Source organism: Mercenaria mercenaria, chromosome 16 (genome assembly GCF_021730395.1).
Source record: "Mercenaria mercenaria strain notata chromosome 16, MADL_Memer_1, whole genome shotgun sequence".
In the NCBI taxonomy this organism is placed as follows: Eukaryota; Metazoa; Mollusca; class Bivalvia; order Venerida; family Veneridae; genus Mercenaria; species Mercenaria mercenaria.
The window spans coordinates 47,451,447-47,464,919 of NC_069376.1; the positions used below are offsets into that span (position 1 = coordinate 47,451,447).

The 13,473-nt window shown below is 33.1% G+C and overlaps 1 protein-coding gene across 1 annotated transcript; it reads right to left on the bottom strand.

The window, feature by feature from the left end:
* Positions 1-272: 272 nt before the first annotated feature.
* On the bottom strand, positions 273-8,250 carry LOC123540880 (uncharacterized). Its single transcript, XM_045326204.2, has 2 exons — positions 6,670-8,250; positions 273-1,008 (listed from the first exon to the last, which is right to left on the bottom strand). Exons 1-2 carry the CDS (start codon positions 7,397-7,399, stop codon positions 443-445), a joined length of 1,296 nt encoding a protein of 431 aa, XP_045182139.2. The 5' UTR covers positions 7,400-8,250; the 3' UTR covers positions 273-442.
* Between the last annotated feature and the right edge of the window lie 5,223 nt (positions 8,251-13,473).

A 13,473-nucleotide genomic window follows, 5' to 3' on the forward strand; every position in this document is an offset into this window, starting at 1 on the left:
TCATTTCCTTTTTAATTATTCGTTTTGGGGCCTAAATGCGTTTATGCTTTGCCACGGAACGCGCATATATAAAAAGGTGTTTAACAGCACGAGAGCGCGAGAATCTTATGTTAAGTTTAGAAATTGGAATATACGTTCAAAATAATGGGTCAGTACAGAAAATTATTATGCTAACCAGGGTACTATTTAATTCCCCTCCGTTTGTAGGACTGAAATCGATAATCTGAGCAACTGAAAATAAATCAAAATCCCACACTCACTATAAGACGAAAAAATAAAACACATTTTATTGGACATATACAAATATTGCACACGAAAGATTGAGTATGTTAAAACATTGCACAGTTTATAATTAATGTCAATATTGTTTCTCGTTATACATTATTGCAGCCTTTGTTTTATCAGCGTCGCTAAAGCCTCGTGCTGATTTTGCAGTTAAATATTATTTCCCAGTTCCGTTGTTTGTGTTCTTAAAGCATCGGCATATTTTGCTGAATTTATCAAAGCACATAGAGCGAAATGTTCCAAGACAAACAAAGTACACGATAGGATTTGCCATATTATTGATGACAAAGGTTCTCAGGAAAAACGTGTAAACAACAACGCCTGCAGGTGACAGTTCCCTCAAAGTCTGCGGTCGTACAGCGTTCATTAACATGAGTACAAGGTGAGGCAGAAAAGCTAAAATAAACACCACTGTTACAATAAACAACATTTTAGTTATTTCTTTTGTATGCCTATTTTGATCCTGTATGTACCTTTCGTTTGCCTGTGATGACAGTAAGCTTCTTTGCGATTTATGAAGGTTTTCCTGAGAATCTTTCAAATCATAATTTCCTACAGCAGAAAATTCAGCAGTGTTTGTTGCACCTGTCTCTAACTGTTCTTGTGTGTTTCTTGTCTCTACTTTTGCCACTTCTTCTAAAGCGTCTTTATCGTCTCCCTTTCTTAATTTTGTCATGAGAAAATTCTTGGAGCTTGATTTGTTGTCTCCATTATGCTGTGGACCTTCAATGAAAAACCAAAACAGATTTTAGGGGGAAAAACAGATAAATAATTAGATGAATCTAGTTATCATGAATATTCACTCTAAAAGTAAAACGATTTTAGGTAACATTATAACAATTCAGTTCCTTCTTTATTTCATATAAACAATTAAATGTTGATACCCCATTTTCAGTACTTTAAAGCATTTCTATGATATGAAGACAATATAGCTATTTAGTATAATATGTTATTGTATTCTTACCAAAAATAAAAAAGAAAAATAATGAGATGTTATGCTAAATATATGAAATATAATCTGTTTTGGAAAACATCACCATCTGGAAATGTTCCGGGAAATTTGCCGTTTAGAAATTACGCGTATGTAGACATTTTTCAATGAATACAAGTTATACCTTGAAATTCACAATGAAAATACTTTAGATCTCTCTCATACAATTAAGCCAAAAGTATAACTGCCACATCCTTGTATGACTCATTTTACCAGATTTCATCAACAACGTGGAACTACCATGATTCTGGACACTGAGTAGTCTGGTGTAAACAGTCCTTTTAGTAATAAAAGCCGTGGTCATTTAATATATGATGCAAGTGTTGCTGCAATGTCTTTGCAGTCTTATTTAAATATATGATCGATCAATATACTATAGTTTTTGATTGCTCTAGCTGCAATAACGCTTAAAGTTCGTCAACGGTTTTCCGCTGCCTAAGGCAACGAAACAATGCCAGTCAATCCAAGGTCAAGCGTCCTCGTAGGAACCGTAAGAAATTTTGATAAGAAATTGAAAATTCCTACTTGAATTAGATAGTATATCATTCTGCGAGTGAATAAAAGATCGCTGACAAAAAGAAATATTTAGAATTTTCTGTGAATTTCTATATCCAGTCATCTGTGAAAGATGTCCTCATTTATGGCCCCAATAACAACTGCTGTTACTGTAGAATATATTCAATAATTTTAAATGATATTAAGCTATGTTTCAGTCACAAAAATTTCTCTCCACAAGTTGTTCATAACGTTTGCTTATCCTCCGAAATAATGTTTACCTAGCACCGGAAAAATTCTGAAGAAATTAGATATTTTAAAACGTTACAGCGTTGCTTACGAAAACGAAAATGCGCGGACAATACAATGTCTTGTTTCTTTTAAACCAACACAAAGACAACGGCCAATTACAGAAATCAACATGCTATTTGCTACTGTTGTTACGAAAAACTGAATATTTCTAATTTCTAGCTAGATGTGAGCCACGGATAAGTATGTGTTACACCAACGTGTTCTGGTGGAATACGTATGCATAAAATGTGTTGATACTTGTTCCATGTCCTTCCTTAGAAACACCGTGCAACGGTATGCACTGGATTTAGATACTTAAAATGATATAGGCAACTGCATTGTTTACTAAACGGTCTTCGAAGGAGGTACCACATATTGTACTCAGTTTTTCTTATTATACAGGGTCAACACGAATATTTTCTTATAAAAAGTTTTCGCTTGCAGGAGCAAAAACGATATATTTCTTTAAAATAATGCCACATAGATTTAAAACGACTGAATGTACGATCTTATCTACTGGTGAATGTACCTCCCTTGATCAAAGAGAAAAATATTATTGATGATGCCTGAGATAGGTCAGATTTTGATGATTCCTGCAAGTTTGATAGATAAGAGCAAGTGTTTGACCTGGCTCGACATCGATACATTCTTGGCTGCCAGTAATGTCTTTAACAGTCTAACAGGCTGATAGAAATATTAAATATTTCATAAATTTGTTCTTGCTGTATTAAACTAAAGGATTGGCAGATGCCCTGTCGTAACTAGTATTCCATAGTATTCTGATGGGACTAGTGAAACTTCGACAAGACGCACGTCTTTTCATACAATATTGTACTTTAATTCATTTTTGTAACGGATTCTGATAAACAGTTTGTTTATTTGCTTGTTTTGGGTTTAACGCCGTTTTTCAACAGTATTTCAGTCATGTAACGGCGGGCAGTTAACCTGACCAGTGTTCCTGGATGTACCAGCACAGACCTATTCTCCGCAAGTAACTGTCAACTTCCCCACATGAATCAGAGGTGGAGGACAATGATTTCAGACACAGTGTCGTTTATCAAACAGTCATGGAGAACATACGCCCCGCCCGAGGATCGAACTCACGACCCCGCGATCCGTAGACCAACGCTCTACCTACTGAGCTAATACAGTAAAACATGGTCAAATAGATAACATAAGTATTCTAACAAATGTGTACAAAAACATTGATTTTGTCAAAATCTTTATAATACCTCAGTGTTGCACAACAATATCGGTAGAACCATTGAGTCAAAAAGTGAAATCTTAGTTGCAGTATCTAAATGTATAATGCTTATTATCCTAGCAAATAGTTTTGATGTTTTCAAAGTCCTTTGAGATCACGGAGTCCATTCATTATCTTTCTATTCCAATTTCTTTATCACTGTTAATGTAAATGATAACTGCATGTTAGAGATCCACTAAATCGGCGCAACATTTCATTTCCTCTCACAAACATTGCTTGATTACATAAAAATTATTTTATTAGACAGATATCGTTTTAAAAACAATTTCATGCTACAACAAAAGAAATATTGACACTCTACTTATTCTTTTGCAGCTGATAGGTGCAGCCATAAGAGTTGTTTAGAAGCCAGAAGGGGTTTTGAAATAATCAATTAATGCACGATACAATTTGAATTTATATATTGCTTTACATCACACTACATTTTGAATACATGAACTGAATTTTAGTTCAAAATAAGTTAATCAGAATATCAGATATACGTATTATAGTTCAATTTTGTTCACAGCACATGTCGTTAAGTGTAATCGAGAAGTTTCAACATTAATAGAACATTTATGACCACGAAAAGAACGTGAAAAAAGATTCACTAGCTCTGATCACTCAATTATTTCTTTTATTACTGTGCTTTTACATCAAGCAAAACAAATGGCTTTTTGTTTGTTTAATGTACTTTTTTATTTAAGAAGATGAACGAAAATGTAATAAACATGTAAGAAGATTGCGGTTTTATGTTTTATGAAGAAGTGTAATTACGTAAAGATCAGATATCAGTACATGTGCTTTAGAACTTTGTGGTTATCAGCTATTAAAAAAGAAAACTACTTGTTCAATATTCGGGGTGGGACGAATGACTTTATCATTTTCTTGCTATCGGGTAACCAATTATTTAACTTACAAAAGTATCTTAGAGAACATATATCTCGATGTAACATTCTAAATACTCAAATTTTGTTTTACAATTTAAAATTGGTAATCGTTGTTGTTGCGTTGTAAAACACAAAACTTACCTTTGGGCAATGTCAATATATTTTAGATACATGAATATGTTGACTTGAAGACTTGAAGAGGGTAACAGTTTGGAATATATGTAGACTTGAAAAGGGGCTTACATGTTTCAGATAAAAGGACATGTAGACTTGAAAAAGAGGTTAACATGTTTTGATAGATGAGCATGTAGACTTGAAAAAGAGGGTAACATGTTTTAGATAGATCAGCATGTCGGCTTAGAAAAGAGGGTAACATGTTTTGATAGATGAACATGTAGACTTGAAAAAGAGGGTAACATGTTTTAGATAGATGAACATGTAGACTTGAAAAAAGGTATAACATTTTTTGATAGATGAACATGTAGATTTGAAAAAGAGGGTAACATGTTTTAGACAGATGGTCATGTAGGCTTGAAAAGAGGGTAACATGTTTTAGATAAATGGGCATGAAGACTTGAAAAAGGGTGTAACATTTTTTGATAGATGAACATGTAGACTGAAAAAAGAGGGTAACATGTTTTAGATAGACGGGCATGTAGGCTTGACAAAGAGGGTAACATGTTTTAGATAGATGGACATGTAGACTTGAAAAAGAGGGTAACATTTTTGATAGATGAACATGTAGACTTGAAAAAGGAGGGTAACATGTTTTAGATAGATGAACATGTAGACTTGAAAAAGAGGGTAACATGTTTTAGATAGATGGACATGTAGACTTGAAAAAGAGGGTAACATTTTTAATAGATGAGCATGAAGACTTGAAAAAGAGGGTGACATGTTTTAGACAGATGAACACGTAGGCCTGAAAAAGAGGGTAACATGTTTTAGATATATGGACATGTAGACTTGAAAAAGAGAGTAACATTTTTGATAGATGAGCATGTAGACTTGAAAAAGAGGTAACATGTTTTAGACAGATGGACATGTCGGCTTGAAAAAGAGGGTAAAATGTTTTAGACAGATGGGCATGTAGACTTGGAAAAAAAGTTTAACATTGTTTGATAGATGAACATGTAGACTTGAAAAGGAAGGTAACATGTTTTAGACAGATGGTCATGTAGGCTTGAAAAAGAGGGTACATGTTTTAGATCTATGGGCATGAAGACTTGAAAAAGGGTGTAACACTTTTTTTGATAGACGGGCATGTAGGCTTGAAAAAGAGGGTAAAATGTTTTAGATAGATGGACTGCAGACTTGAAAAAGAGGGTAACATTTTTGATAGATGAACATGTAGACTTGAAAAAGGAGGGTAACATGTTTTAGTCAGATGAACATGTAGACTTGAAAAAAAGAGGGTAACATGTTTTAGATAGATGGACATGTCGGCTTGAAAATGAGGGTAAAATGTTTTAGATAGATGGGCATGTAGACTTGGAAAAAAGGTATAACATTTTTTGATAGATGAACATGTAGACTTGAAAAAGAGGGTAACATGTTTTAGACAAATGGTCATGTAGACTTGAAAAAGAGGGTAACATTTTTGATAGATGAACATGTAGGCTTGAAAAAGGAGGGTAACATGTTTTTGATAGACGGCCATGTAGACTTGAAAAAGAGGGTAACATGTTTTAGATACACGGGCATGTAGGCTTGAAAAAGAGGGTAACATGTTTTAGATAGACGGGCATGTAGACTTGAAAAAGAGGGTAACATTTTTGACAGATGAACATGCAGACTTGAAAAAGGAGGGTAACATGTTTTTGATAGACGGCCATGTAGACTTGAAAAAGAGGGTAACATGTTTTATATAGATGGGCATGTAGACTTGAAAAAGGGTGTAATATTTTTGATAGATGAATATGTAGGCTTGAAAAATGATGGTAACATGTTTTGAAAAAAGAGGGTAACATGTTTTAGATAGACGGGCATGTAGGCTTGAAAAAAAGGGTAACATGTTTCGAAGATATAATGTCTGTAAATGGTATGGTTTGAATACGTGTCGTATTAAAATGCTATTCAGTCTTGCAGTATTGCCAGCAGTATTGCCAGCAGTGTTGCCAGCAGTTTTGACAGTAGTGGTGAAGGCAGTATTGACAGCAGTGTTGCCAGCAGCGTTGACAGCAGTGATGCCTGCAGTATTGCTAGCATTGTTCCGAGCAGTATTGCCAACAGTGTTGCCAGCAGTATTGCCAACAGTGCTGTCAGCAGTATTGCTAGCAGTGTTACCAGCAGTATTGCCAACAGTGTTGACAGCATTATTGCCAGCGCAGCTTTCGAATAATAATGATAATAATCCTAGGCTATGAAATATCTTAATTAACTGCAATAGGTATACATCAAAAGTAAGCTATTTGTTAAGAGTGATAACCGACATGCTCCTTTACAAAAAATATGTACATGCAAAATGTAGTTACCGTTACATCCGTGTGTACTTGGTATATATGTGTGTTCGTGAACGAACGTTCGATGCCATCGTAATGTCCTCCATATCCGGAAGTAGAATATACACATCGTGAAAAACGAAATTAAGCAGAGTAAAAGTTGAAAAAGAAAGTACAGTTTCGGGAAATACGAAGTTTTATACTTCTGGTCAATAAAACATTCCACACCAGTGATATTTTGTATTCCGGTGTCTACATCCGCGTCCCCAAAAATAAACAGTGCGGGAACGGCCACTATACATGCTGATATTGCTGCCACAAGACATATAATGTTGACTCTTTTGTAACTCAGTTGGTGCATATCCATAAAACAGATCTTTTTGTATCTTTCATAAGAAATTGCTAAAAATATCAAGGCGGCACTAACGCTAACAAACACATGGAGAGACCTTGACCATCTACAGAGGATCTCTGACGGCGATATATACGGATATAACATGCTGATGATGAGTGCCGGCTTGCCCACCAAACACGCCAGTAAATCCATCCATCCAAGCCAAATAATAAAACTTTTGTAAGTAGATGACTTGTAATTCGTGTAGATAATTAACACTAATATATTTCCGAATACACCGACGCACATAAATATTGATATCAGCACAATGGTTGGAATATGGAGTTTAACGAGAGCAGCGTTTACTTCCTCTATGGTGACGTTACTGTTAAAGTCACTTCTCCACTGTTTTGGAATGGTTGAATACATTGTATTCGTTTTAATCACCTCTAATAATTAACTTATTGAGTTAACACAAATGTATAATACACGTTGTTGGCAAGTTGCCGCACTATTTTGTTTTAATCCATTTTCACAATAACTCTATTTAACACACATGCGTTTTTTTTCTGTCAGACCTGTAATACAAATAAAGGAGTGTGAAATAGCTTTAAAAATCTCTTGCGCGATTGTGTTAATCTCTTGCGCGATCATTTACAAAACAGATCTTAAAGTCATTATCGCATCGTTGAATTATAAATACTCCATACATTCAGCAATGCCTGTTGCATACTCTCACGTTAAAGGTGAATGTTAATTGAAAAGTATAATTCTTTAACCAGGCTCCGTGAGAGTTCTACAGAAGGTAGCAATCGATATTAAGTAGTTACTAAAAATAACATGAGTCACGTAATCGCCAATACTTTAAAGCGTCTCGTTCGAAGATTTAGTTGCATTCGTACATGCATCAGTTTTTATGACTTTGATCGAGTACATTTTAACATAACAGCTTACATTTTTATATTCACCGTAATATACAGTATATATATCAAATTTCTGGGGCGTAATACAAGGATTGTATGTTATACAATTTTAAAATATGTTTCAGTGAATAGCATACGCAGAGAAGCATAAATAATCTTATCTTACTATATATTTTCTTACCTTCCCAGACTATATATTTTCTTATTTTACAAGTATCTTATTACATATTTTATTTAAAAAAAAATGTGTTAACATATTTACATTTTTCATACCGTCTGCGAACGAGTAGCTTTAAACATAATACTCTACACTAATATTGATCACTGTTACACTGTAATCAATTATACCGTCTCACTATTCAGTCAGAACGAGTGTAAAACTGTACCAATATACATGTAAAAAATCATTAAACGTCGTACAGGCCTATGTAACGGTGATAATCAGAAATACTGTTTCTTAAAGTACATATTAATAAGGAAATGTTACTTGAAAGTAATATGTTTAGACACAGAAATCAACATAAAAGAAAAAAAAAGAAAAAACAACAACAACAACAACAAAACACGTAATTTAAAAGAATATGAAGCTTACCATTACACATGTACAAACTTGTACACATGTATATGTATGTCCGACAGTGCTTATAATAAACATGAAATAACAAAATATCACTGCTGTATAATTCAAGAAAACGCAGACTTCAAATCAAGACAATCTCTATATTTAAAAAACAAAACAAAAACAAAAACAAAAAGCATTTCAAATTATCCCCCTGTTAAAAAGCACGCTCTGTTAAGTACTTTACAAGTCCGCAATCGTTTGCCTTGTCAAAATACAGACGAACAATCGGACTTGTCAAACTGTTTGTGTCTGTTCAATAGTTTACATTAACGTCTTATTTAACCACACAAAAAGAAAAATACACTAATGTCTGCGTATTAAATTGCCTCACAAAAAATAAGACAAAAACTTAGCGGCCATTTAATGATCAGTGTAATATCCGTTTAATATGATATCAATGTCACATATTGAATGATACACATTATACGCCTTGTAAAAAATTGATGAAATTTATTAAACAAATACATTTTATGTTAATCACAACGTTTCTATATTTGCTCTTCGAAGGCATGTTTTGAGTGTTTATAGGTTAAACCCCCTTGTACAAACAGTTAATGAGAAGTAGCGTACACATTTCACATAAACACAGCTGTATCCTCAAGTTGATATTTCTTTGTTTTAGTACTAGAGAACAAGTGTACAAGTGATTCAGTCTTCAGAGAAAATGCATAATCTGATATTTACAAACTTAATGCTGCATGTAAAATAAAGCCATTTCCTTATTTAGTCCGTGCATTTTCAGCGGTTGTGAAATTACTTGTTTCAACCTCACAACGACATAACGTCGAATTATGTTGGAAAAAGTAAAATAATTCCATAAATTTTAGGTTTTCTTTTATCTTTGGATTTCATATTGTCGCAAGAATTTTTTTAATGGACTGCTTTTTATCATATAATAACTGTTATTTTATAGTTGAGTAATGGTAAGTGGATCAGTAATGACATAAGAATAGATAAGATAAGATAAGATATGTTTATTAAAGTCTCACTTTGCATGATATACAAACACATATACATATCAAAATAACATCAGACAACCTTTCTAATCAGAAATATGAGAGACTATACTATGTCCACAAGTAGCTAAAAATATCTTATGGATTCCCTTTTATTTACATACTTACTTTTTATCAAAACTGTACGATTAAGTATATACCGTATATACGTATTTATATATTTATAACTATCCAATGATATAAAAGATTTCTCATTCTACTTAAAATACTAAAACGGGTTTTGGCACATAATAAAGCTATTTCTGGATTTGTCAGCAAAAAGCTACTTTCTCCGTATCATTTAAAGTTGTGAAATTTATAGCCAGTCATTTATTCCACACGAGGAGCGTAAATGTGTTCTGTACCCGTTAAATGACTTAGGAGACGAATTTCATTACTTACTTTACGCCATTCTTTAAAGAACAGCGAACTAAACTTATCCGTAGAAATTTCTACACAAGACCCAATATCCCGAAGTTTAAGGGCCTGCTTGTCACTAGAAATCAGAAACAGCAGACAAATCTTGCTAAATACGTACGGTTTATCATTAATGCATTTAGCAGTTTGCAAGTTTAAATTTATAGTTACAGTATTCAGCTATGTCCGTTCACAAGTTTAAATTTAGAGTTTCAGTATTCATCTATGTCCGTTTTATAGTTACAGTATTCATCTTTGTCTGTTTACAAGTTTAAATTCATAGTTACAGTATTCATCTATGTCCGTTTTATATCATACAGTATTCTTCAATGTCCGTTCACAAGTTAAAATTTATAGTTACAGTATTCACTTATATCTGTTTACAAGTTTAAATTTATAGTTACAGTATTCATCTATGTCCGTTCACAAGTTAAAATTTATAGTTACAGTATTCATCTATGTCCGTTTTATAGTTACATATTCATCTATGTCCGTTCACAAGTTAAAATTTATAGTTACAGTATTCATCTATGTCCGTTCACAAGTTAGAATTTATACGACGCGACATTCAACACGACACAGGACACGACACACGACATTTAGCACGACAAACGACATGATTCTCAACAATGAACAACGGCACTCAATTTTTACTGCAATTTTTTTTGGCCAAAACCTAGCGCGACAATGAGACATTAAAAAGATGTTAAAATGTCGTGTGGCGTTGTACACTGTCATCCGTCGCAATGTTGTGCGTCGTGCCATGTGTCGCGTTGGTTGTCATGTGTTGCCCTCAAAGGGCGACAATCGACATTCAATGTGGCATCAACCGGATTCCGTAGCTCTCTCCCCTACAGAGTACTAGCTTCTGCCTTCAAGGACGGATAACACCAAACCGGAAGTGACTACTCAGTGTTACATGTGAAGTAGTCCAAAATGTAGTTCCATGCTATGGATGAAATCTGGTATAATGAGTGACATGAGGAGGTGACAGTTAAATTTTTGGCTTATGTTTATTGCTTATAGTATTGAGAATAGATCTAGACCATTTTCATTGTAAATTTCTTGGAATAAGTTTTATTCTTTGCGAAAAATGTCTACCTACGCGTAACTGCTAAACGGCTGTTTTCATGGGGGCATTTTTAGAGGGTGATGTTTCTCAGAACAGATTATTTTTCTTATATTCAACATAACATGTCAATATTTTTCTATTTTTGATAAGAAGACATGTTATACTAAATGACCATATATGGTTTTCATATCATTGAAATGCTCTAAAGTGCTGAAAATGAGGTCTGAATGTTTTGTTATTAATATGAAATAAATAAGGACTTGAATTGGTAGAGTGTAACCTATAAGTTGTGCAGGGGTAAAAATTTAAACTTGTTTAGATGTGGCTGTAAACAGGCTAGTTTGGCCAGATTATGATAGAAGATGACAATTTCAGTGCAATTTAGCAGAGAAAAAGAAGAAAAACTAAAAATATTTCAAAATCACTGTTTTGGGTGTATTTTTTTCAAAAAATGCATATTTATTGACTAAATATTGGTATGTTTTAGGTGTCAGGGTGAGTTTGGGTATATTTTACAGTAACAGTGTGTGATTTGAGTGCAGTTTATGGTAAAACTTGATAAAATATGGCCAAAATAAGCTCAAGCAAGGAAAAGTGGTCAAAAATGATGTCGCGACAGCTTTTTTCCAGGAAATTTGGCGCGCTAGCATACGTTACTGAAAAAGCCATAAAACCTTGAAAATTGATTGTATCAAACTGAAACTGGTATTTTTTTCATGCATTTAGGTTACTGGTACAATTTAAGTGAAAATAACACATTTTGAGTATGAAAAATGTTTCTTTAAGGACGGATAACACCAAACCGGAAGTGACTACTCAGTGTTACATGTGAAGTAGTCCAAAATGTAGTTCCATGCTATGGATGAAATCTGGTATAATGAGTGACATGAGGAGGTGACAGTTAAATTTTTGGCTTATGTTTATTGCTTATAGTATTGAGAATAGATCTAGACCATTTTCATTGTAAATTTCTTGGAATAAGTTTTATTCTTTGCGAAAAATGTCTACCTACGCGTAACTGCTAAACGGCTGTTTTCATGGGGGCATTTTTAGAGGGTGATGTTTCTCAGAACAGATTATTTTTCTTATATTCAACATAACATGTCAATATTTTTCTATTTTTGATAAGAAGACATGTTATACTAAATGACCATATATGGTTTTCATATCATTGAAATGCTCTAAAGTGCTGAAAATGAGGTCTGAATGTTTTGTTATTAATATGAAATAAATAAGGACTTGAATTGGTAGAGTGTAACCTCAAACAACAACGCGACACACGGGAGATAACTCCTGAGGGTATTCAAATGTTGTATAAATATGACCATTTCCTTCTCAAAACCTATCAAGTCATCGGTAAATAATACAACATAAGCTATGTTTAGCTTTTGACCGACATATTTATACATAGAAATCAACATATTAAATTACACATTTTACATATGATATCATAATTTGTTATCTGAGAGACATAATACATCTTAAAGGACAAATAGTAATAAGTAATGTTTGTTAAGAGAATGGAAATGAAGAATAATTTAATACATTAGGTATAATAAATAAGTATAATAGATCTAAGTAATGAATGTGACACCTACGTTGAAAAATGTTTCTAAAAAATTAAAAACCAAATATTACACCTATGTTGAAAAATGTTTCTAAAAAATTAAAAACCAAATATGACACCTATGTTTGAAAATGTTTAAAAAAAAAATTAAAAACAAAATATTATTATTTTGAATAATATTTTGTTTTTATTTTTTTAGAAAATAATTCTGTAGCCAGATTAGTAATGACTTTTTAACAGATTAGTGAATATAAACTTCTAACAGAAGTAGCGTTCACAATTAACATACCTTTTCGAACGTAGCATAATTCCTTTACGCTGTTTTAAGTTTGTGGATTTCAGCTTTTCACAGTATGTTAAAAAGCCATATGTTGTTGCTACCCAGTCAATCTGGAGTAAAGAAGATTATAATTGTCAGAGTAGTTTGTAATCCTTCTTAAGCATTACTTCAAAAGGAAGTCATACACACATTCTAAAACATCAAACCACCCTATCGTCAAGATAATTAAAACTGTCAAAAAGTAAAGGAAATATGACATTTACATAAAATAGCAACCAGGGTGGCATATTCGACCCGGCACGTTGTTAACAACAGATGGTCAAAGAGATAAGTATCAATAATAACTTATTCAAGCAACAATTTATCGCTAACACTATTGAAGAAACGTTTTAACAATATATAACTTTATCGACATCTTATCATGTCTAATCTCAGATTTTCTCTTTTTGCATTTTTATTAGAATGTCAGAATAACTGGCTCGTATACAGCTTTCTCTGATGCTATTTTTCCCCATAATACAATTTAAGTAAAATAAAAAAAGTCATTGATGTCTTACGCATTCAGAAAGATGATACTTGTTTATACTTTTACTTATTTATTTACAATTACGTCTCAGTTATAGATTT

Bases quoted from the DNA above. Each gene is read 5' to 3' on its own strand.
- LOC123540880 (XM_045326204.2), bottom strand. From the start codon at position 7,399: ATGTATTCAACCATTCCAAAACAGTGGAGAAGTGACTTTAACAGTAAC. The intron at 1,009-6,669 runs GTAACTACATTT...TTTTCATTGAAG, and splicing joins AAGTACACACGGATGTAACG to GTCCACAGCATAATGGAGAC.